Source organism: Vulpes lagopus, chromosome X (assembly GCF_018345385.1).
Source record: "Vulpes lagopus strain Blue_001 chromosome X, ASM1834538v1, whole genome shotgun sequence".
Classification (NCBI taxonomy): domain Eukaryota; kingdom Metazoa; phylum Chordata; class Mammalia; order Carnivora; family Canidae; genus Vulpes; species Vulpes lagopus.
In genome coordinates, this window is record NC_054848.1 from 74,403,118 (window position 1) to 74,426,931 (window position 23,814).

Below are 23,814 nucleotides of genomic sequence, written 5' to 3' on the forward strand. Positions count from 1 at the left end.
GCCTATGTCTTCCCACAGAGTTTTCATACAGTCCTCACAGTCTATACCATGGCTTTTAGAATTTTATATGGTCTTTTATTTAGAATTTTACTGTTTTCAAATTATTTGTGTCCCTCTTATCTCCCCTCCTAAACATAAACCCTCTGGTTGTTGGAGAGTAAGCTTCATTAGATGAAGGATCACACAGTTCATATTCACCTCTGTTCCCCATTCTGAGCTTATAATAGATGCCCAATGAATGCTAATTCCCTAAACGCACACAATTGTAATCAAGAACATTTTTGTTGAATGTCTGCCTCCTCCATTCCATGAGGGCAAGAATTTTTGTCTCTTCTACTCACTGATGTTTCTCGAGTACCTAGAACAGTGTGTGGCACATAATAGACAATAAATACTGTTGAATTCATTGTATGTTAGGATGTCAAGGATTTTGTCTTTGTCCACCCTCCTTAACACAGTAGAAGCATGATAAATTTATTGAATAAATGAGGCCAAGATCATGTCTTATATAGTTTTTATACCACTATCACACTGTTGAGCACATAGTAGACACTCAATACATATTTCTTTCTTTTTTTAATTTTTATTTATTTATGATAGTCACACAAAGAGAGAGAGAGAGAGGCAGAGACACAGGCAGAGGGAGAAGCAGGCTCCATGCACCGGGAGTCCGACGTGGGATTTGATCCTGGGTCTCCAGGATCACGCCCCGGGCCAAAGGCAGGCACTAAACCACTGCGCCACCCAGGGATCCCTCAATACATATTTCTGATTGATGAATTGGAAATGAAACAAGCTTGCTACTGAACTTTTTATTATCAGGAGCACAATTCTGCCCTTTATAACTGACAAGGTTTTAACAATTTGCTTGCGAACACAAGAAAGAAGCCCTTTCTACAGCATCTAAAAAAATTATTTTACAATCACTGATTTTTCAAGGATGAAAATGTCCACTCTGAGAGGAGGGAGAATGTGGGAAGCTGGTCTGCACTACGTTAGAATACTCTTGTTACCAGATACTAAAGAGAAAGCTTGCTTAGTAAAGCATATCCCTCCATCAGAGGTCACTGGGAAACAGCTTAGCAACAGCTATAACCTTGCCATGCCATGCACAGATCATCTAGGTTTGCTTAAACAGCCTCTCACTAAAGCCTCTCTAAGCATGTTTTCCCTCCACTCTTATTACAGGAAATCAGTCTTGGTTCTTCAGGCAAAAGTGCATGGTAATTTTTGTAGACAACATAATCTTATCAGAAACTGAAGTCCATAGAAGTCAGATCATAAGTGAGAGTTTCAAAGTGTGTTTGACCCTGTGTATATGGATGGCAAGGCAACCCAGATTTGGGAAGTACTAAGGAATCACTGGGGAAATCTCTAGAGAACGTCAAAGTCAGCTACACTCTTCCCTTCTCCTTTGAATTTGTGAAATTCCTTTTCATTCAATCCTGATGTCATGTTGAGTCATAAAAAAGAAGTGTTCTTCAGTACACCACATTTCTGGAGGCCCTTCAGCCAGTCTCTGTTAGTCATTACTATACTCATGGGCTCTGGGCCAGCGCCATTCACCCTTTCCCCCTGTTCTGTGGCAGACGGACTGTTTGCCTCTAATCCTTGTGTTCTTTCTCCCCTACCTCTCTAAAACCCTTCTCTGAGGGAGGAATAGCTTATAGCTTTGAGGATAATATAGCTTTAAGGAAACTTTTGGCAGATGCGGATGTCCTAACATCTGGGCAGTGTTAACAGAATCCCGGAGGCCCGGACAGACGAGCCACTCGTTCTAGGAATGTTAAAATAGAAGTTTTTCCAACTGATGAGAGGAGCAGAGAGGAAGGAGAAAAAGAAGAGAGCACCAAAAATCTATAAAACAGGTAAGATCTGCTGCTTAACCCTCCACACTATACTACTTCATTTCACAACCATGGGGGTTAATGAGACCCAGGACATGAGCAACATGACTGGTGGTGGGGGCTTCTTTTATGAAACTGGATCATATCCTGCTTGCCATTTGAGTCATGACCTGGCTGACGATACAGGTTCCCACTACCTTCCCGGCCCTGGCCCGAAGCAGATACAGGTTCCCACTACCTTCCCGGCCCCGGCCCCCAGCAGCCGTGGCAGGCTCTGAGAGTTAGGTTTTCAGTCTTAGATCAGGGGAGGAGGCAGGCAGGGAAGCAGTCACAGATGCAGAGTAGTGGGTCTAAAAAGGACAGCCCCTGCTCCAGAACCAAGGAATTGGATTGAGAATGCGTATGTGACAAGGGTCAGTGATGAGTTTATCTAGCTGTTCATTTTCCTTGATCTCTCTTTAGTCTCTCTTTTCTTGTCCTTTTGTTTATTCTTTCTGCTTTTATCTCTTTCCTTCAACCCTGGCAGATTTTTTTTTTCTTTCTAGCTTCCTTCCCACACCTTTCCACTTTCCTTGCCTCCTTCACTTGTTCTCAATTTTGTTTTCTATCCTGCTTCCTCTCCAGTCTCTGGACAAAATCTGAAGCCAAGTAACAATAAATTGGAAAATGAATTTTTGCCATTCTTGGACTTCTCATGTCCCTTAGGGACTCTGGCCAGAATCTGCCATCTTTTTGTTTCTCCATTTCTGGGACTCACTCCTCCCCTGAGCATTGCATTTCATTGAGAGCATGTTGGGTAAATGGGTGTTTGCTGAAAAGTTCAGTGGCCAGTTTATACCAATGGGCAGCAAGTTTTAATACTGTCCTGTATGAAGTATTTGCCTACTGGGAACCACAAAACTCTCATCCCATTAGAGTGAGGACAGGACAGGAAGTGAGAGGGCAACTGAAGCTTGCTTACCCTCTCCTCACGTACCTCAATTGGTTTTTCCCAACCTCACTGACCTCCTGCTGCCTCAGCAGAATAAAACTAGAAGGTTAGGCTGGACATGAAAGCCAAAAGCCACTACCAAACCACTAAGTCTCAAAATCCAAAGCTAAGAAAAGAGCCAAGCTATAGTTAATGGCCTAAGAGACTAGAAACAGGAAACATCTAGTTCTGTCTAATATGAAGTCGGGCATAAATAATATCTAATATATATCGATTGCTTTCCCTATGTGCCAGGCAATAATCTATTATATAGGTAGATATTATTATTATTCCCATTTTATAGGTAAGGAAACTGAGGCTCAGAGAAGTTAAGGAAGTTGTCCAAGACCCCATAGCTAACATGGACAGAATTGGATACATAAACAGATCTGTGTGACTCCAGAGTTCAAGCTCTTGGTCCATACACGCTAATGCTTTCCCAGACCAGTGGCTAGGAAATACTAGTTAAATGGATGAAACCATCAATTGGCAGATTTTAGATCACAGAATTCCCTCTTGGTTCTGTATGACTTTATGTTGGCCCTTTCCTGATCTTGATTCCTCCATGTCCCTCTCTATAACTTGGGCAATGAAACGTTTGTATCTGATCTTACCAGGGTTAATTGAGAATTGACTGTTTTATGTCATCCTCCTCCTGGGAGGAAAAGATTTCAGAAATAACTAATAGAATCTTGTTATTCTGTAAAGTGGAAGATCCGTACAAAGGGGACAATATAACCGGCATTCAATAATTTAAAAATTTCTCTTCTTCCTCACAGATCCTGCATTTCTGCTTCTTCTCACTTTTGGAAGTTCCCTGTTGGCTGATTTCTGAAAGATATTTTCCTTTTCCCTGGTACTTCTGGTCACATTTCTCTATCTTATTCTCCCTAACCTCCTTTTATCCTAACTCCTTTCAAGGATGGCCGGTCAATTAACCCAAAGAGGAGCCCTATGTATCCTGCTCTTCCTCACTCCAGCAGTGACACCAACATGGTATGCAGGTAAGTGAAAGACCTGTTGGCCATTATTTCCAAGGAAGGCAGGACCCAGACTCAGTCCTGGAGAAGGGGGAATTAGACTGCAGTAAGAGACACTGAAATTAAATAAATAACTATTTGCAACAACAAAGACGGTTAATCATTGCAACTGGCTACCAAGGGAGGCTTTGGAGGCAAACAAGAGATGTTTGAAAACAGGCTACATCAGCACAAAAATGAGAAAGTTGGACAACATGGTATTTGAAGCCATTGTCTTACTTGCCTCTGCACTCAGCTTCCTCTCTCTCTCTCCTTTTCCCCTTCTCTCTCTCTCCCTCCCTCTCTCTCTAGACCTTACTTATAGGACAAGACTTTTATGGTCCCTTTCTGCCAAAGATGTTAATGACAATACAGATCAATTCACTTAAACAGGAATTCTCTGGTCTCTTCTGGCTCATTTCTTACTTCAGAAGGGATGGAGATTTCTGGATTCTTGAATGTGTCATCCTTTGCCCCTAGGAGCTGAAGAGAACAGACTCAGTGAGGAGAGGGAAAGGGGGAAGGGGAGAAATGAAGGACGGATAATGAGGTGGCAGACAGAGGTTTTTGTTGGGGCCCAAATGGCATTTCAAGTGCTAAGAATATTCTGTGGCCTGCAGTGTCTGCCCTCTTGGGGGCTGGGAGGAGTAGGCGAAGGAGTTAGACCCAACCAATAGAGTAAGGAAAATATCCAGAGATGAATAAATAACAAACTGCTTCAATCACAGCCACAGTCATTGCAGCTAAAATTTTCCACATGCCCTTAGCTCCTGGTGGAGGCCTTTGGCAGTAACTCTGTTTGTCTGAAACAGCTGCACCAAGCTTTCAAACAAATATGCAAACTTCTTCCCCTCTTTGGCTTAACCTGGCTTTGTAGGAAGTGAAGCACAAGGGCTGATGCTGAGATAAAGAAATTCAAGTCAAGCCCGTGGCAGAGTACACACTGTTTGGGGTTAAAGAACCCCCAGGTCTCCAGGAGATAATATGTGTAGCTGCCCTTGCCAAACTCCCTCTAGCTTCAGTTCAAATACCTAAGACCAAAATCCAGCTAAAGGCCAGAGAACTAGGGAGTAGAGATTAAATGGCTCAAGGCCCAATTTTGGACACCTGTAAGAAACCTCATGCAGGACAAGGGCCTTTACCTAAGCTATTGGAGTCTTGAGGACAGAGCAGTTTAAAACAAACAAACAAAAACTTAGTCTCATTCAAAGCTTTCTAAGAGCTGCTTGCAAGGGTGGCACTCTCCACTTCCATAACAATCATGAGGTTCCTTCTGAGGAGCCCAGGTTGGTGAGGTCTCTCACAGCCCTACAAACTTACTAATTCTGTCTTCTTCTGTTCTTAGAAGGCTAGCTACATGATGGGACAAATTTAGAAATATGTTTATAATCCTCCCTTACATCAACTAGCTCAGCTATCTGAGCTTTCTCTACTCATTTGTCCCTTCATTCATTCAACAACTATTTACTGACCACTCTGTGCATCCAACATTGTTTATTCTTAGCTATAGCTTTGTCCTCAAATAGGAATGACACAAGGAAAGGAGCCAAGTGTGGATTCAGGACTAATCAGAAAAAGGATCCAGGAATAATCAGCAGGTGTTGGGAAGAGTTAAGAATATTGTTAAAGTGAACAGTGGGTTATAAAGTGTGGATTGGCATATCTATGTAGTTCAGGAAATTGTCAGATTATATTTATTACCATAAGCCAAGCATTAGTGTGGATCTTAAAATAGTTTTCAACTATTAGTTACATTTCCAACCATACCTTTGTGAAGGGCAGTGCTTAGAGGGTCTGGCAATAGGTACTATGGAATTTGGAGGGACCCAGTAACAGACCACACAGTAATCTCTGACTGATGCAAAGGAATTGAGGAATGCTGCCCAAACCTCTCTTCCCCAGTGCTGAAAAGGAGTAAGCAGATAGAACAAAGTGGGGAGGGTGCCCCTCTGTTTTCTTATATATCACCTCGGTATCTTAATATTTGCAAAATAAAGTACGCCAAGAAAGGCAAAGAGAGGAAATGGAAAGGCTTAAACTGGTATGGTGGCCTAAGCCCATTCCTATCACGATGCAAACGTGGCCCTAGTCCAGCTACCTCTGCACCCTGCTAGAGACTAGAATTATCTGAGTCTTCCTCTCAGCTTTCCTACATCCCCTGTAATTCTGGAATGAGAGAAATTGCATTGTGGCCTTTGATCCCACACACAGGGTAAAAAAAGCTGGGTTGTAAGAAAGAGCTTGGATTTTTTTCCTCTGCTGGATATTGTCCAAAGCTTTCTCCATCTGCCATCTTTAGCAGAGTATCTGAGTTTGGTATCAGGGGATCAAACCACCCTGAGGTGGAAGGCCCACTCTGCTCCTTCCTAGCTGGGAGAACTTGGGCTACTCCCTTAACTCCTCTGAGCCTGTTTCTTCATCTGTATATCAGAGAACAATAAGAGTGTCTACCTCACTGAAATGTTAGAGTGACATAATACAATAACACATGCAATGGGCTGAACACAGAATACAAGTAAGTACGTGCTGAGTGACGTTAGCAGTGGTGTTGGTACTGCTGCTGTTGTTGCTACTGCTATCAAGCCATAGGCTTCTGACACTTCTGTTTGCTCTTCTGGTAAACAGAGGCTTCCTCCCTGCTGGACATTTCTTCACAAGTGAACACTGGAACAAGAGTGCTGGGACTAATCCTTTAGGGAATCACACACATCTGGTCTCCTGTTTACAGAAGCTGTGAGGCTTTGAGGCTAATACTAAACTGAAACAGCTGACAGGAATTCCATGCCCCACAAAGAACCCTCCCATGTGGGAAGAGAGCGAGCAAGGGAGAGGAAGCCTAAGGAGAAATATAAGAAAGCCAAGAAAGGAACCGAACTGGGAAAACAGAAAAAAAAAAAAAAATAAAGGGAAAGAAAAAATGAACTCGTTCCTCTGGAATGAAGGCAAACCAAGAAGACATGATTTCATAAGGCAAACTTTCAGTTTGATTCATTCCCTTGTTCATCAAGTTGGAATGGTTTCCCAACACCCCCCACCACCCAGTCTTGGCTTGTGGGGAATGGAGGAGCTTCATCATCTAGTCCTCTGCTCCACTCTTTAGTGCAGAGAGCCCGTGTCTCTTTCCAGAGAGGAGGCAGACAAGCTTGTGGTCTGAGTGTTTACACAGGCCAAAGGGCTCCAGCACTAAAACCCAGCGCTGTCCTGAAAGCACACCTTCTCCTGGAAATGAGGAATTGTTTTCTGACACTGACATGGCTGGTTGCTCTATTCGCGTGCATTCATTAGGGCTCAGAGAGGCTGGAAACAGAGCTTCCTGAAACTTCACTCCGGAAAGGACTAAGTTGTATTCCAATTAGTTTGTATTCATGACTGATTTCCTGCCGTCTGGTGGAACACACTGTTTAGTCTGCCAGACAGCCACAGACCTGCCCCCACCAGGGTCTGGGCCACTTAACAGAATGGGGGTGGATTGGGAATGTTCACCAGCTCAGCAGCTCCCTGCTAAAGCTTCTGATAATTAGGGGAACAGGGAATTTCTCCAAAGGACTCTGCCTTCTGTTTTCCTACCGACCAGGACAAACTGCTCGAGGCATGAAACTATGCTCATTCCCACTTGCCTTTTGAACCCTCCCTTGGCTTTGGCATGCCACCCCTAGCAATGGCAACCAGGTGGCAAAAGGGTGGTGCCCTGTGGGCTAGTGGGAGGTTGAGGAATTGTTTATCTCTGGGGACCATGAGCAGGCCTATCACTAGTGGGGAGACTCTTACTCAGACTAATTTTTTCCTCCTACCTGGGATGACAGCCTATCCTCAGAGCTTGGTCAACAGTATCTCAGCAAGACCTTGTATTGTATGTTGCATCAAGGAAACGGGTCAATTATAGTCCAGATTGGTGGGATTGATGGATTGTTGAGAAGTTCATTTATTTTCTTTTGAATGGAAGCTTTTTGTACTACCAGAAAGTCACTCCCACCCCCACAACCAGGAGTTCACCTTCTATGCACCTGAGATGTTGAGATTTACATACAATAGTTCTGCTGCCTTACAAGGCAGAATTTTCCCCCACTAAATATCCACCTGGCTCCCTCCCTATAGAGTGCTACGTCCTCAGGAAGGGACCACATTGGATAGGGGAAGACTTGGGAAGGACTTGAGTGAGAAATTAGTATGTCATCTTGGTATTATCTTCTTCACTGTAGGTTCAGGCTACTACCCAGATGAAAGCTACAATGAAGTATATGCTGAAGAGGTCCCACAGGCCCCTGCCCTAGACTACCGAGGTAAACCTCCCTGCTTCTCAGGCTCAGGAAGGGCCTTTTCTAGCCTGAGACGTAGACCCTCCCTGAAGCATGCTCATCCAGCTTGGCTCATATGTGCCAAAACTGCTGCTCAGGGAATCAGACTGTGATTTCCAATCATGACCTTGGTTACTGACTTGCTGTATGACCTTACCCCTTTAGCACTAAGGTTACCCATCTATCAGTAAGTATTGACTGAATACCTGCTATATGCCTGATCCTGTTCAGGGTAAACCTGTGGATGATACAAAAATCTAAGGTAAGGTTTTGTCCTCCTGAAGGAGCTTATATTCTGCTGGGGGCAGGATGGGGGTGGGAGATGGGTGAGAGGGAAATAAAATTAGCACATGTAGGGCTAGTAAGTGTGAAACTAGTGGTAGCAGTAAATGTGAATAGGGCTTAAGAAAAAGAAGTCAGGGAAAGGATCTTGAAAGATGATATTTAGATTAGGCCTTGCATGATGGGTGGATTTTTGAGAACTAGAGAGGGAGGGGAGGGCACTCAGCAAAGCAGTTGGCTGGAGATATAGAGGTAAGAACAAAGCAACCAGAGGAAGGAGCTAAGAAGAAACCAGCCTGGCAGGAGGAGATGGGATGTGGAGGAAGTAGGAGAAAATCGGAGAAGGACAAACATTATATGTTCTCATTCATTTGGGGAATATAAATAATAGTGAAAGGGAATAGAAGGGAAGGGAGAAGAAATGGGTAGGAAATATAAGAAAGGGAGACAGAACATAAAGACTGCTAACTCTGGGAAACAAACTAGGGGTGGTGGAAGGGGAGGAGGGTGGGGGGTGGGGGTGAATGGGTGACGGGCACTGAGGGGGGCACTTGACGGGATGAGCACTTGGTGTTATTCTGTATGTTGGCAAATTGAACACCAATAAAAAATAAATTTATATATATATATATATATATATATATATATATATAGAGAGAGAGAGAGAGAGAGAGAGAGAGACAAAAATTAGGAAAAGCTCCATGATCTAGGAACCCTTCTTAGTTCAGGCAGGAAAAGTATCTGTGAAGAATGCCAACTAGGGAGGGACTCCTGCATTAGAAAGGAAGTAAGACCAGGTGATATCTAGTATCTCTTCCATTTCTAAGATTCTTTGCTTTCCAAGCCATGCATTCCCTTCCATTCATTATTCAATAAATATTTGAGTACCTACTATGTACCCCCTCTGAAATATTTATTTCTCATATGGACCACTTATTTGGCATTCATTATGTACTGCCCTTTTGGTTTACTTTTTGTTAATCTCAGCAAAATTGTTACCTGGTGGGGTTTTTTTTTTTTTTTTGTATCATTTTTTATTGGAGTTCGATTTGCCAACATATAGTATAACACCCAGTGCTCATCCCATCAAGTGCCCCCCTCAGTGCCGATCACCAAGTCCCCCAACCTCCCACCCACCTCCCCTTCCACTACCCCTTGTTCGTTTCACAGTTAGGAGTCTTTCATGTTCTGTTACCCCCACTGATATTTCCCACTCATTTTCTCTCCTGTCTCCTTTATCCCCTTTCACTAATTTTTATATTCCCCAAATGAATGAGACCATATAATGTTTGTCCTTTTCTGATTGACTTACTTCACTCAGCATAATACCCTCCAGGTCCATCCACGTTGAAGCAAATGGTGGGTATTTGTCGTTTCTAATGGCTGAGTAATATTCCATTGTATACATAGACCACATCTTCTTTATCCATTCTTCTTTCAATGGACACCGAGGCTACCTCCGCAGTTTGGCTATTGTGGACATTGCTGCTATAAACATTGGGGTGCAGGTTAACAGAAAGAGCCATATATGATACCCCTGGAGAGCTATGTAAAAAGTAGTGCTCAAGAAATGTTTACTGGCTGGTTGGCACCCTGGGAGCAGAAGCCAGATTGTAGGGAACTGTAAATGGGAAAAGTGGATAGGAAAAAGCAACAGATGCAGAAGATTCTTTCAGAGGGTCCAGCAGCCCTATGATGAATATTAACCTGCCTAATTGGTTGTTTTTAAATGTTATAAAGCCCCTTAGAAAAACATAAGTGACATGGTGGCCTTTGGCCTTGAGGTCAAGTGTCTCATGGCTCTTTTTGGAACTTGGTCTCAGGACATTAATTGAGTGAGGTTATCACTGTTGAGTGGGGAGGGGTGGCTGGGAAAGTACAACCTGAGATCCCAGTCTCCCTTGTAAAATCTTTGTGTTTTTACAATAGCTCTGCAATTCTGGTGCTTGAGACTTTCTATTAAAAAAAAAGTCTGTCAGCAATGTGTTGTTGCTTGAAGCAAAATGAGGTGGTGGCTCAAACCCAGACGCTTATTTAGGGAATATCATTCCCAGGGCTAGATATATTTTGCACATGCAATTTCATATAATTCTCAGAACAGCGCTTTGAAACTGGCATATTATCCCCATTTTACAGATCAGGAAACTTAGAGAAGGTAAATTCAGAGAGTTGCAGAGCTCTGAGGTGGCAGAGCAGGAATTTAAACCCAGGTCGGTCTGTCTGACTGCAAAGCCACACTCATTCCATCTCTTTCATCAAAAATGTAACCCATCGTTTAAAAAAAGAAAAAGAGTGAACTAGTAAAAGCCAGATCATGATTTTAGAGCAAGGTAACCATGTAGTTTGGTGCCATTTTCACTGATCTTGAACTTTCTTTATTCCCTAATCCTGACTCCTGGCATGGAGTCAGAAACCCTTCTCTGAGGTATGCCCTCAGTCTTCTGGAGGCACTGCTTTCCCAGCATATTGCTTTGGCCCCGGGCAAGCTGGTAACTCTGTCTGGGTTATCTGAAGATAATCACAGACAAGGCCCTTTCACCTCTGTTGCCAGCACTTTGTTTTCTTATAATCCCCCCAAAAGAGATAGGCAGACAGCTGCACAGAGAAGAGGACACGGGTCTGAGTTTCAAGTCCCAGCCCCTCCACCTTCTCACAATTTCACCCTGGACAAACATATTGTGTGCCAGTCGTTGTGCTATGTATTTTATAAATGTTATTTTATTAAAATAAATTGCATGCTTGCTATGTAGTGATATGGAAAGATCTCTAAAACACATTAAGTTTATTTTTAAAAGCATTCGTGGAAACAGCATAATATACTACTCTGTGTTAAAAGGGGGGGGTAAAAGGAATCTATAGCAAAATTTGCTTTATATGCATAAAGAAACAATAGTGGTTCTTTATGGGGGTACTAAGAGGGGGTGGACATGGGAGCAGAGGTGGGACAGAAACTTTTCACCGTGTAACTTTTTATACTTTTTGTGTTTCAAATCATGTGGCTGTGTCACCTATTCAAAAACGTAAATGTATGCTTCAAAATAGCAACCTAACATGCTGCAGTGGTAGATACTGTGATTAGAAAAAATATGGGTTTTGGAACTAGGCAAAGCTTTTCAAATCCCAGCTCTGCTCCTTCCTTGCTGAGGGATTCGAGGGCAAGTTACTTCCCCATTGGCAAAATAGAGACAAACACCTACCTACCTCACAGGGCTGTTGGAAACTATATGAAATGAGGGATGTGAAAATTTTAAAAAATGTTCAAGCATTATGCCCAGCACATGGTAGCTACTCAGTAACAGCTAACACATTTCCCACCAGACATTTTTACCAAGCAATATTTAGCCACATTCTTAGTTTCAGTTTTCCAAGAGCATTCTTTGGGTACACTTGTTCAACCAAGTGTAAATCTTCATAACTGTACTGTCACCTCTCCTGTATGTCTTCATCTACTCCACAATAATGGTCTGAAAAGCATTGTCACATGCCTCACTTCCATATAGTGTAGCCACCAGTTACCTTGCTCTACCAGTCTGGTAACTATACCCAAAGAGGAAATGAGGTCAATCTTGAATTACTTGTTCTTGAGGGCACCTGGATATAACTACTTCTCTTTCTAACTGCTCATAAGCCTGTGTTTAAATATTCTAGAAGCCTTTGCTATCAGTGCTGTCAGCCTCACAAGGCTGTAGTTCCCAGAGGTTGCCTTCTTTCTTCTGGGGAATGTACAACACTGTGACCATGGTCAATAAGCATACTTGAAATTTGCTAGAAGACTACATCTTAAGTGTGGTCACTACAGAAAAAAAAAAGGTAACCATGTGAAATTATGGATGTGTTAATCGACTTGATTGCAGTAACCATTTCCCAATGTATATGTATATTAAAACATCACAATGTACACCTTAAATATATATGATTTTATTCGTCTATTGTATCCTTAATAAAGCTGGGGCAAAAACTAAATTGGAATAGTGTTTTTGCTCTTTTCCAGCCTTCCAATGTGTTTTCTCTATGCTAAGATTCCTCTGGGCCAGCAAATTTGAACTTATTTGCAATAACTAGGCCCTCTCTTACCATCTCTGCATTTATCCTGAGCTTTATATTTCCCTTTACTACACTTGCTCAATCCATTCATTCCAATCAGATGTATATTTTCCTTGATAGAATATAGGTGAGCAAGAGAATGGGAGTGATCGTTGGGGTCCCAGTCTCCCATGTAAAATCGTGTTGTTTCCACCACCCCTTGTGGTGACAGGTACTGAGGGGGGCACTTGATGGGATGAGCACTGGGTGTTATGCTATATGTTGGCAAATTGAACTCCAATAAAAAATATACAAAAAAAAGGAAAGAAACTTTTGCCACATATAATCAATAAAACAGGTGTTATATAAAAAAAAAATAAAAAAATAATAATAAAAAAAATAAAATCGTTGTGACATAAAATCAGCAGCTCTGCAAGTATAGTATTTATGAGACTTCCTGTAATTTGGAGATGGTGCTCCAGATGGCAGTCATGTATCACAGGAACAGGCTCAAAACTAACACTGGAAGCCACAAGCATGTTGTTGCTTAAAGGATAGTTTTCCCAATATCTTCTGTCTTCATTCACCAGCTGCCCTCAAGCAGAGGTTCCTAGCTTTTCTCTGTTCCTTTAGCTCCTGATGCCCTTTAAAAAAAAACCCTCTTTTTGTCTGTTAGGATTTGGGAACCGAATGAGCTCTTATGGGGCTTTAGCCTTTCCAACCCCAGGCTAAAAGATCTGTGTCATCCTATGTATGCCATCCTTGGGCATGTGGCCTCTGCCTGTTTATATGTGCTCCTTTAAAATCTGAACCTCTTGGGGACACCTGGGTGGCTCAGTGGCTGAGCATCTGCCTTCGGCTCAGGGCATGATCCCGGGATCCAGGATTGAGTCCCGCATGGGGCTCCTTTCGGGGAGCCTGCTTCTCCCTCTGCCTGTGTCTCTGCCTCTCTCTCTCTCTCTCTCTCTCTCTCTCTCTCTCATAAATAAAGAAAATCTTAAAAAAGATTCTGAACCCCCTGAAGAGTCATTTATTTTTGTGTAGCCAACGAGACGTCTTTCTAATGTCTTTATTACTTAAAGGGCTCTATTACCTTTTGTGCTCAGTACTGAACTGGGATCTTACTTTCATTCCTAAGCAGCCTTCTTTGGTATCACGTTCCCTTCCTCTCTCTAGCTTATACATTTACGTTATACATTTTTTAGTCATTTTAAATTCCCATACTGTAAAATTCATTCTTTTTGGGGTACAGTTCTATGAGGTTTGACAAATGCATATAGTCAGGTAACCACTACCACAGTTCCCTCACCTCAGAAATTGCCCCGGGATACACCTTTGAAGTTGTCCCCAATCTTTTCTCCTGTTCTCTGGCAACCCCTGATCTGTCCCTGTATTTTTGCCTAATCCAGAATGTCACATAAATGGAATCCTACAGTATGCAGACTTTTGAATCTGGCTTCTTTCACTTCACAAACTGCATTGGAGATTCATCCATGCTCTTGCATGTGTCAGCACTTCCTACTTTGGAATGGATAAACCACAGTTAGTTTAACCATCCAGCCACAGGACATTTGAATTGTTTCTAGCTTTTGTTAATTATGAATTAAGATATTTTAAACATTTGTCTGCAGCATTTTGTATGAACACAGGTTTTCATTTCACGTGGGTAAATACATAAAGTGGGATTGCAGAGGCGTGCAGGAAGTGTATATTTACCTTTACAAGGAACTACCAAAATATTTTCCAAAGTGGCAGTATCATCTTGTATTTGCCTCTGCGAGGTATGAGAGTTCCAGTTTCTCTCCATCCTCACCAACACTTGATATATTTTTTAAGCTTAGACATCCTAATGGGTGTATAATGGTATGTTATGGTGGTTTTAATTTGCATTTCTCTACTGACTAATGATGCTGAACATCTTTTTATGTACTTATTTGCTTATCAGTATATATATCCTCTTCAGTGATATGTCTGTTCATGTCTTTTGCCCATGTTCTAACTGGATTGTTTGCTTTTTTACTGTTGAGTTTCGAGAGTTCTTCATATATTGCAGCTACCTGTCCTTTGTCAGATATGTGGTTTGCAAGTATTTTCTCCCAGTCTGTGATTTTTTCCCCATCTATTATAGTGCTTTTCGCAGAACAAAAATGTTAAATGTTGACAAGGTTAAATTTTGTGGTGTTTTTCTTTCATGAATTGAGTTTTTGGTGTCATGTTTAAGATGTCTTTGTTTAGTGCTAGATCCCAGAGATTTTTCACCTATGTTTTTTTTCCTCAAAGTTTTGTAATTATTTTTAAGGATTTATTTATTTTATTTTTATTTTTATTTTATCTGAGAGAGAGAGAGAGATCAAGATGGCAAAAGAGAGGGAGAAGCAGTCTCCCTGTGGGGATCCCAATGTAGGGCTCCATCCCAGAACCCCAAGATCATGACCTGAGCCATAGGCAGATGCTTAACCAACTGAGCCACCCAGGCGACCTTGTAATTTTATTTTTTACATTTGAGCCCATGATCCATTTTGAGTTAATTTTCATATAAGTTATAAAATTTAGGCTGAAGTTTTGTTTTATTTTGTCTTGTTTTGTTTGCCTTTGGAAGTTCAATTACTCCAGCCCCATTTGTTCAAAAGGCTAACTTTCCTCCGTTGAATTGCTTTTGCACCTTTGTCAAAAATCATTTTGATAGATATACTTGTATGGATTTACTTCCTGGGCTCTCGTTCTGTTCCATTGATCTATGTGTCTGTCTTTTCACCAATACCGCACTGTCTTGATTACTGTATGCCTAGCTTACTTTTCTTCTATTGCTACAGTCCCCCGATGGTGTTATACATTAAATATCCAGGATGGAGAAGCCACATGCTACTCTCCAAGGGGAGGGAATTATCACAGCAGTCTGGGTACTCGTTGTGAGTTCTCCTGTGACCGGGGCTTTCGACTGATTGGACGAAGGTCGGTGCAATGCCTGTCAAGCCGCCGTTGGTCTGGAACTGCCTACTGCAGGCGTAAGTGGTATGTGTGCATGTACTGACGTATGTGTGTGAGAGAGGCCAGCGATCCAGTCAGCCACTTGAGGGTATATGCTTGGAGGTGTTACTGTGCCCTCTGTCAAGTGCAAATTGAGAATTTTCCACAGGTGCCCTGCAGGCCCTTTCTCTATCCTAACATTCTAGCTCCTTTCCTCTCCCTTTGGTTATTGCCCAAGCAATGGCATTTAAGTAACAACCAGCCCTTCTGACTCAGAGGACCCAGGAGTACGTATAAATTTTGGGCCTGGGGCCTATGTGAACCTAGGCTTTTCTCTGGAGCTCTCAAGGATGTGTGTGGTCTCAGATTTTTTCCTACTCATGGTAAACTGCTGTACTCCTTGCCCTAAGGCCTTAGAAGGCCTTGGCATTGAAGGTTTGACACATCTGCTATTTTTCATTCTCTTCTGAAAGTCAAGAAGAATCCCTAAGGCTAGAATGTGGGAATACTAATACACACATTCTAAATCATGTCACCGTCAGCTCCCAAATCCCTACCTCTTATTCAAGCTCTACAGCCTAACCATGTTTAGCAGCTGAGTGTTGTCTATCCATACGTCCATCGCTGAATGCCATTTACAAATGGACATCCAAAAAAAAAAAACAAATGGACATCCATGTGTGAGGGACCCCTATTGGTCTCCTCAGGAGCTCACTCAATTCCTTAATTACTCCCAGGCTGTTTATAGACTAATGGGGTAGAAATGCAAATATGTGCACGTGAATGCAGTGAAAGTGGTTGCATAGCAATGAGCATTTAGAGAGAAATGGGACTGATCAGAGAAAATGCGGTGGAGGAAAAGGGGAAGCTTGATAGCCAGAAAGAAGGAAACCACTCCATGCCTCTATGTGATTATAAGTAATTTGTTTTAGGACTTAGATCCCATCATTTCCAAAATGAATGTGAATTGGGCTTACAAAACTAAAATAAAATGTCTATACATGAACCTAAAATCCGTTAAAAGAATGGAGACATACATATTTCCAGGTGCTTAGAATGAGTTAATTACTATGTTAGAACACTGAATCCGGCTTTGTCCTTCCTTATTAGAGATAATACTAAGAAAACAGATTCATCTGAAAAGACTAACCTTTTTCCTTGGCCCTGATTTCAAGGAAGTTCTTTTTCTATAGGTCTGTGGTGTCTAAAGCACATGGATTCCAGGCACTGAGCTGACTTGTATTCTTACCCAGATATAAGATGAGCCTGCTTCTGCATGAAAGTGAGCCTCAGCTGAGGGGTGCTGTGGTCACACCAAAATTATATTCAAAGGGGAGCTTTGAATTTGCTAAAGAGCATCTAGGATTTGAGGAACAAGATATGAAAACAGCTCCTGGGGCCCTAAATGAACCCAGAGGTTTATATGCATTGTCTCTTAATCTGCACAACAATCCTGTGGAATATCCACATTTTACTGATGAAAACACTGAGACAGAGATGAGGTGATTTGCTCAGGTCACAGAACTAGTAAGAGGTGGAGCTGGGATCCAAACTTGGGTGTGATTCTGAGGCCCATGCACTTGGACAAGTAATTTACCTCTTTAAGACCTCTCCCCTCCAAGAGCATTGCTGTGTTTTAAAATATGAAAATAAAAAGGCAATTGGGCACAAGAATATAAGGACAGTTTAGGGTAGGGTTTTCTGTATTTTCTGCTGTCTCTGATATGGTTATCCCTGTGCTAGATGCCCAGGCATCACCTCCAGATAGTCCCACAGGCCACTGAGCTTGCCGCTTGGTTCTCTCTTAGAGGTGAGATGCCACGCACTGCCATTCATCACTAGTGGCACTTACACCTGCACAAACGGGATGCTTCTTGACTCCCGCTGTGACTACAGCTGTTCCAGTGGCTACCACTTGGAAGGTGACCGCAGCCGAATCTGCATGGAAGATGGGCGATGGAGTGGAGGCGAACCTGTATGTGTAGGTAAATGGCGGTCCTTCCCATTTGTCCTTCTACAAAGAGCCATCCTGGCGTTATAGCCACAAAGGATGTGGAATTCTCACCACAGAAAGCATTCCTGTTCGCCATGAAGGTGGCACCCAGGGCACAAGCTTAACAAAGTGATCACTTCTGGAGCTGGGCTTCCTTCCCTGGTTTCATTGAGCGTCTTGAACCGAGTACACCTTTTATTTACCCAGTAGTGTGGTACTGCTTCTCTGAGTTCCCTCCAGGGAAGGTCGGGGGCCCATGAGATAGCACTTGATTTCTGACCTTGGCAGACATAGATCCCCCCAAGATCCGTTGTCCCCACTCACGTGAGAAGATGGCAGAGCCGGAGAAACTGACTGCTCGAGTATATTGGGATCCACCCTTGGTGAAAGATTCTGCTGATGGTACTATCACCAGGTGAGTAATGGATTCCCCTTATACGTCCCCGCAGTTTTTCAGGCTGCCCACACCCAACTGCACAGGCTGCTGCCACAGTGGTGATGTGCTCCAGACCCCAGTTCTAAGAGTCTCTTTCCTCAGTGGCTGTCTTACCTGGTCCCATGCAGGGTGACACTTCGGGGCCCTGAACCAGGCTCTCACTTTCCCGAAGGAGAGCATGTGATTCGTTACACTGCCTACGACCGAGCCTATAACCGAGCCAGCTGCAAGTTCATTGTGAAAGTACAAGGTCAGAAAGAAGTCTTCCATTTCTACATTGTTCATTATTCGTGCTCTGCCCTGACCCTCTACATGCCCACCACAACCCTCCCCACTCTGTGCCTGAAACAGAGGCCTCTTTTATATTGGGAGAGGGGGAAAAAAATTTCACTTACACGGGGCTGTTCAGGAAGCTGCATTACATGTACATACATGTTTCAGGAACCTTGACTCCCCAAGAAGACTTTATCATTCTAAATCTATTTTTTAAAAGATTTTTATTTATTCATGAGAAACATCCAGAGAGAGAGAGAAACAGAGGCATAGGCAGAGGGAGAAACAGGCTCCATGCAGGGAGCCTGATGTGGGACTCGATCCCCAGGACTCCAGCATCACACCCTGAGCTGGAAGGCAGACGCTTAACCGCTAAGCCACCCAGGCATCCCTCTCATTCTAAATCTAGATAAAATTCATGATGATACTCTGCATTTGTTTCTTTTCTTAGTTTTCCAATTATCAACTCTAAGCAGCCTTCATTCTCTTTCACCTCTGCTGAAATTGGTGGTGTTGGCTGTCTGATTCTTCCTTTTTGTGTCATAGTGTATTGTTTTGATTTTTTTCACTATAAAAATAATTCATACTTGTCATTGAACATTTTGGAAATAAATATATAAAGGGGAAAAATCTATTACTCCATCATCCAGAGGCAATTATTGTTAATCTTCTGGTATTTTCCTCCCAGCCTTTTATCTACACATACTTTTTAAAAAATATATAGTTGAAATCATACTGTATATCCAATCTTAGATCACCCTTTTCACTTTCATTACAACACAAGTAGTTTTTTTCTCATGCTTTTAAAAACTCTTCAGAAGTATTTTTAATGACAACATCATAACCTTCTAAGAATATATTTTGATTTGCTTAACAGTTCTACCACTTATGGGTATTTAAGTCTTCTCCAATTTATTTTTGATATTCAAATTAATTGTGTAAGGTGATCGTCTTCGTGCGGGGTGTCCACAAAGTCTGAAAACAAACTTTTTTTTTTTACAGATTGATAGTCTTTTTTATGATCATATGTATACTTACTTGCACCTCCAGATTTTAGGAACACCCTCGTGTGCATTTCAGATTTAATTCCTTAAGAGGAAAATTCTGGCTCTGCCCTTGGCCACTGGAAACAGAGAAGCCATTCATTCTGATCATCCTAGGTCTCCTGGTCTAAAAAACACAGCCCAGCCACCCTCTTAAACTTTTTTCCCTGGAAGAGATACCATAGCCCCTAACTTGAACTCCTTCCTGACAGTGAGACGCTGCCCAACTCTAAAACCACCACAGCATGGCTACCTCACCTGCACCTCAGCAGGGGACAACTATGGTGCCACCTGTGAATACCACTGTGATGGAGGTTATGAACGCCAAGGAACCCCCTCCCGGGTCTGCCAGTCCAGCCGCCAGTGGTCAGGATCACCACCCATCTGTGCTCGTGAGTGAAACCAGCGGCAGGGAGAGTGGACACAACTAATCAGGGCTACTTTGGAGGATCTGTCCTTATGGATGGCGCAGGGGTCCAATAGCAATGTGTATGATGTGGGAATGGGGTTTTATGAGATGTGTTTATTCTAGGGGCTAATGTTCTCCCCAGAGAATACCCCTACCTGCCCCCCCCACCAAGTAGAAGGGTTCAAAATCTCCAAGTGTTCTTTTAGAATTTCCCCCAAGGAAAGGCAGAATCAAACAAAAGGGTCAACATGAAAGACTAAAAGTCCTCAAAGTGTTGTTACTATGCTAGCATGAAGGATGAGCCCTACTCTGACCATATGCTTTTGCCCTAGCTATGAAGATTAACGTCAATGTCAACTCAGCTGCTGGCCTTCTGGATCAGTTCTACGAGAAACAGCGACTCCTCATCATCTCGGCTCCTGATCCCTCCAACCGATACTATAAAATGCAGATCTCTATGCTGCAGGTGAGACCCACACCCTCATCAGGGCTTAGCTCTTTTACTTACCCCCTAAGCCTACCCCATTATTCCCTTACCTCTTTCAAATCAAAGAGTTGCGCTTTCTGCAGCACAAACCTCATTTCCTCAAACTTTTTGTGGGCAACATTTGGTCAGTTTTATGGTGGACAGATTTAGCACATTTTAAAAACTGCTATGTTTTTACTGAACCCAGGCAGTCTGACTCCAGGGTATGTGTTTTTTTTTCTTTTTTTTTTTATTAATTTTTATTGGTGTTCAATTTACCAACATACAGAAAAACACCCAGTGCTCATCCCGTCAAGTGTCCACCTCAGTGCCCGTCACCCATTCCCCTCCAACACCCGCCCTCCTCCCCCCTTCCACCACCCCTAGTTCGTTTCCCCGAGTTAGGAGTCTTTATGTTCTGTCTCCCTTCCTGATATTTCCCAACATTTCTTCTCCCTTCCTTTATATTCCCTTTCACTATTATTTATATTCCCCAAATGAATGAGAACATACACTGTTTGTCCTTCTCCGATTGACTTATTTCACTCAGCATAATACCCTCCAGTTCCATGCACGTTAGAGCAAATGGTGGGTATTTGTCGTTTCTAATTGCTGAGTAATATTCCATTGTATACATAAACCACAGCTTCTTTATCCATTCCAGGGTATGTGTTTTTAACCACCATAGTAGCAGAATAGAAGGAAAACTGTTGTGACATTTCAAAAGAAAATGAGGGAATTACATGACTATTTTTAACATATTAAGAGTTACCTAGCCAAAGCCACTTGTGGGGGAGGGAGAGGTAGATGAGACACAACAGATATATCCACTGGGTTTTAGGAAAAGGTTTCTGAAGAGAATTCAGGGTATACGGACAGGACTAAGAGAAATGGCTCTGAGGAGCTGCAAGGGACTAGATACCCAGGTAAGAGACAATGCTACTTAGGAGGATTTCTACAGGTTAAATCTTAGAAATTTTTAAATCGATATTCAGAAGCCCATGATGGCAGCAGCTTTATTAAAGGGATGACCCTGAGTGTCCATACCAAAAAAAAAAAAAACCTAATTCCTCCAGCAACCCCATCTCCCTGTCCCCTGCCAAAGAAAGGGCAGACAAAGACAATACCTCAGCTTGAACAGAAAGCAAAAACAAGAACAGGAACCAGCCAGTAAGGACAGTGATTCTGAGGGTAGGTTATGGACTAGAGGAGTAGCCCAAAGATTCAACAAGGAGTTGGGCACAGGGAGCCTTTACTGTTGCTTTAAGCCTCACTCTGGGTAACTGGCTTAGAGGCGACCCTGCAACTGATGAAGAGCCAGGGTAAGGTTCCAGGGTGTCCTGCCCAGTGTGAGGAAGGCAACAGAGGGTAATAAAGAGAGAGCAGTGGCACTACTTTGGAGAAATCCTGGAGACTGAGAGAGGGCCCTGGCCATGTCACCTAGTGGTTAGGAGCATACACTTGGGCGGTATCAGCCCTCAGTTTGAATCTTGGCTCAGGATATTATTGTCCTGCAAATTTAGGCAAAGTTACTTTGTCCCCCTACAGAATAAGAATGATCCTATCTTGACCACTAACCTATCTTGTTAGTGGCGTTATAAGGATTAGCTTATTCCTGCAAAGCATTAGGTATATGTGTTCCATAAACAAGAGCCATTATAATCATATCACCACAGCCATCTGTTAAGAACCTATGTAGTTTAAAGCCAATGCAATACTATACAAGGAGAGATTATATTCCTGCAATGCATCAGTTACATTTTGCTTCTCTACACCACATCATGTGACAGGTTTGGTATGGTCTCATTAGAATAACAGAAATACTGTTAGGGCAAACACTTTAGGAATGACAGAGGAAAGTGGTTGTTGAACCCCACAGTGTGATGGTTGGGGGAGAAGCCCCTCCTTTCCTACACTGCCTCAGTGTGGTCCCAGGAAGAATCAGTGAAGTAGCCTTAGATTTGAGTCTGAGAACCTATTCCACAAAACCTTTTCTTTTCTCCCAGCAATCCACTTGTGGACTGGACCTACGCCACATGACCATCATTGAACTGGTGGGGCAGCCACCTCAGGAGGTGGGGCGCATCCGGGAGCAACAGCTGTCAGCCAACATCATCGAGGAGCTCAGGTCCGGGCTGGAGGCCACAGGGAAGGGGTGGGCAGCAACCCCAGGCAGGACACTGGCAACAGGAAGGTTGGGGGAAAGTCAACAGACACTACTGTCTTGAGGCATGCCTTGTGTTTGAATCCTTTGGATGCATTAGGTAAAACCAGAGAGTGGTAGAATATCAGACTTAAATGGGCAGAGGGAGCCTGTAAAAGACCAAGGACCAGGCTCGACCCCAAACTACCCGAAGACTGTGCTTTTATGAGGGACCTTAGGTGACTCCTAAGCACAGCAGGGCTGAGACACAGAACCCAAACATGACTCAGAGAAGAGAAGCCTCTGATTTCATCGCGCCATGGCCTCATCTCTTTTTCTTCAGTCTCCAAAGGAGCAAAAGGCATCTTTAGGCACTAAAATCTGAATCCTACTCCTCTGCCCCTGGGCAAGGAGACTACAGGTGACAGATGGTAGGAGTTGACTTTTCTCGTCATCTATCCATTATCACCCCCTTCAAATGCCTCCACGTACACTCAGTGCCAATAAAGCTATCATTGCTTTCTGTTCTATAAACAATACCTGCCTCTAGGGTTCAGTCCCAGTGGGGACATAGCCCCAGGTAGGGGAGAGACTGAGAAACATGCAGAGGAAGGAGATTGCGAACTTGCATCTACAGATAGAAGAGTTGACGGGGCAATATTAATCAACCTCAGGGCTGCCATGTACGGTTGTGCAGGTTATGTTCAGCCCAACTCTAGAAGACACTAGTCACATATTCCCACGAGGGAAGCAGAGCCTGGTATTAACAAAGTTGCTCCATCTGGGGTAAGGATGGAACAGCTTAGCAGAGAGTTTTATGCAAAGGGACAGCAAGACTACAGTCTGAGCAGAGAAAAACAAAGGGGCTTAAGATCAGTAGTAGAGGGGATGGGAACAAGAGACCAGGTAGGGAAGGATCTAGTCCATGGGTAGAACTGTGAAAAGTGAGAGGGTAGTAAAGCTTGGTGGGATGAAGCCCAGACAAGGTCTCACACCTCGTGGGTTCCTTTCCTTAGGCAATTTCAGCGCCTCACTCCCTCCTACTTCAACATGGTGTTGATTGACAAGCAAGGAATTGACCGGGAACGCTACATGGAACCTGTCACCCCCGAGGAAATCTTTACATTCATTGATGACTATCTACTGAGCAACCAGGAGCTGATCCAGCGTCGGGAGCAAAGGGACATATGCGAGTGAACTGGAGCCAGGGCATGGATGGAGGTCAAGGGCAAAGTTCCCCTAGTCGGCTGAAACTGGGGCCTAATAAAAGGAGGAAATGGCTCCCCAGGGTACTAGGGCTAGGACCCTGAGGTGGGTGAGATTCACCAATCCTGGGATATTCCCAGATGCCCTTTGTAGGGCTGTGTAATAGTTTCCCTGAGCAAGTTTCTGCTTTAAGTAGCACTCGAGGAGATAATAAGCTAGGCAAGGACTTAGGACAGGTCCTGGTCAACGGGCTGGGGAGTGAAAGTCTTTTCCCAACCGGAGGCCTCTGCGCAGCTCTCCAAAGTCTTCCAGATAAGTAAATTCTCAATTCATTCACTAACCCGCTGTGTTTTAAATGGTTCCTCTACCCTGAGGTGACAGCAGAGGGCAGCACTGTCACAACAGACGACTGGGACATTAAAGCAAGTGTAGCTGGTTTTCT

At 43.2% G+C, this 23,814-nt stretch overlaps 1 protein-coding gene across 1 annotated transcript; it reads left to right on the plus strand.

The window, feature by feature from the left end:
- The first annotated feature begins 1,545 nt into the window (after positions 1-1,545).
- SRPX2 (sushi repeat containing protein X-linked 2) lies at positions 1,546-23,712 on the plus strand. Its single transcript, XM_041741006.1, has 11 exons — positions 1,546-1,868; positions 3,739-3,821; positions 8,036-8,116; positions 15,250-15,441; positions 17,212-17,388; positions 17,685-17,811; positions 17,961-18,082; positions 19,361-19,540; positions 19,890-20,023; positions 22,030-22,151; positions 23,183-23,712. Exons 2-11 carry the CDS (start codon positions 3,740-3,742, stop codon positions 23,361-23,363), a joined length of 1,398 nt encoding a protein of 465 aa, XP_041596940.1. The 5' UTR covers positions 1,546-1,868; position 3,739; the 3' UTR covers positions 23,364-23,712.
- The last annotated feature ends 102 nt before the right edge of the window (positions 23,713-23,814 follow it).

Coding starts and splice junctions, on each gene's coding strand:
- SRPX2 (XM_041741006.1), top strand. CDS start 3,740: ATGGCCGGTCAATTAACCCAAAGAGGAGCCCTATGTATCCTGCTCTTC. Junction 3,822..8,035: donor GACACCAACATGGTATGCAG/GTAAGTGAAAGA, acceptor TCTTCACTGTAG/GTTCAGGCTACTACCCAGAT. Junction 15,442..17,211: donor TGGAACTGCCTACTGCAGGC/GTAAGTGGTATG, acceptor GTTCTCTCTTAG/AGGTGAGATGCCACGCACTG.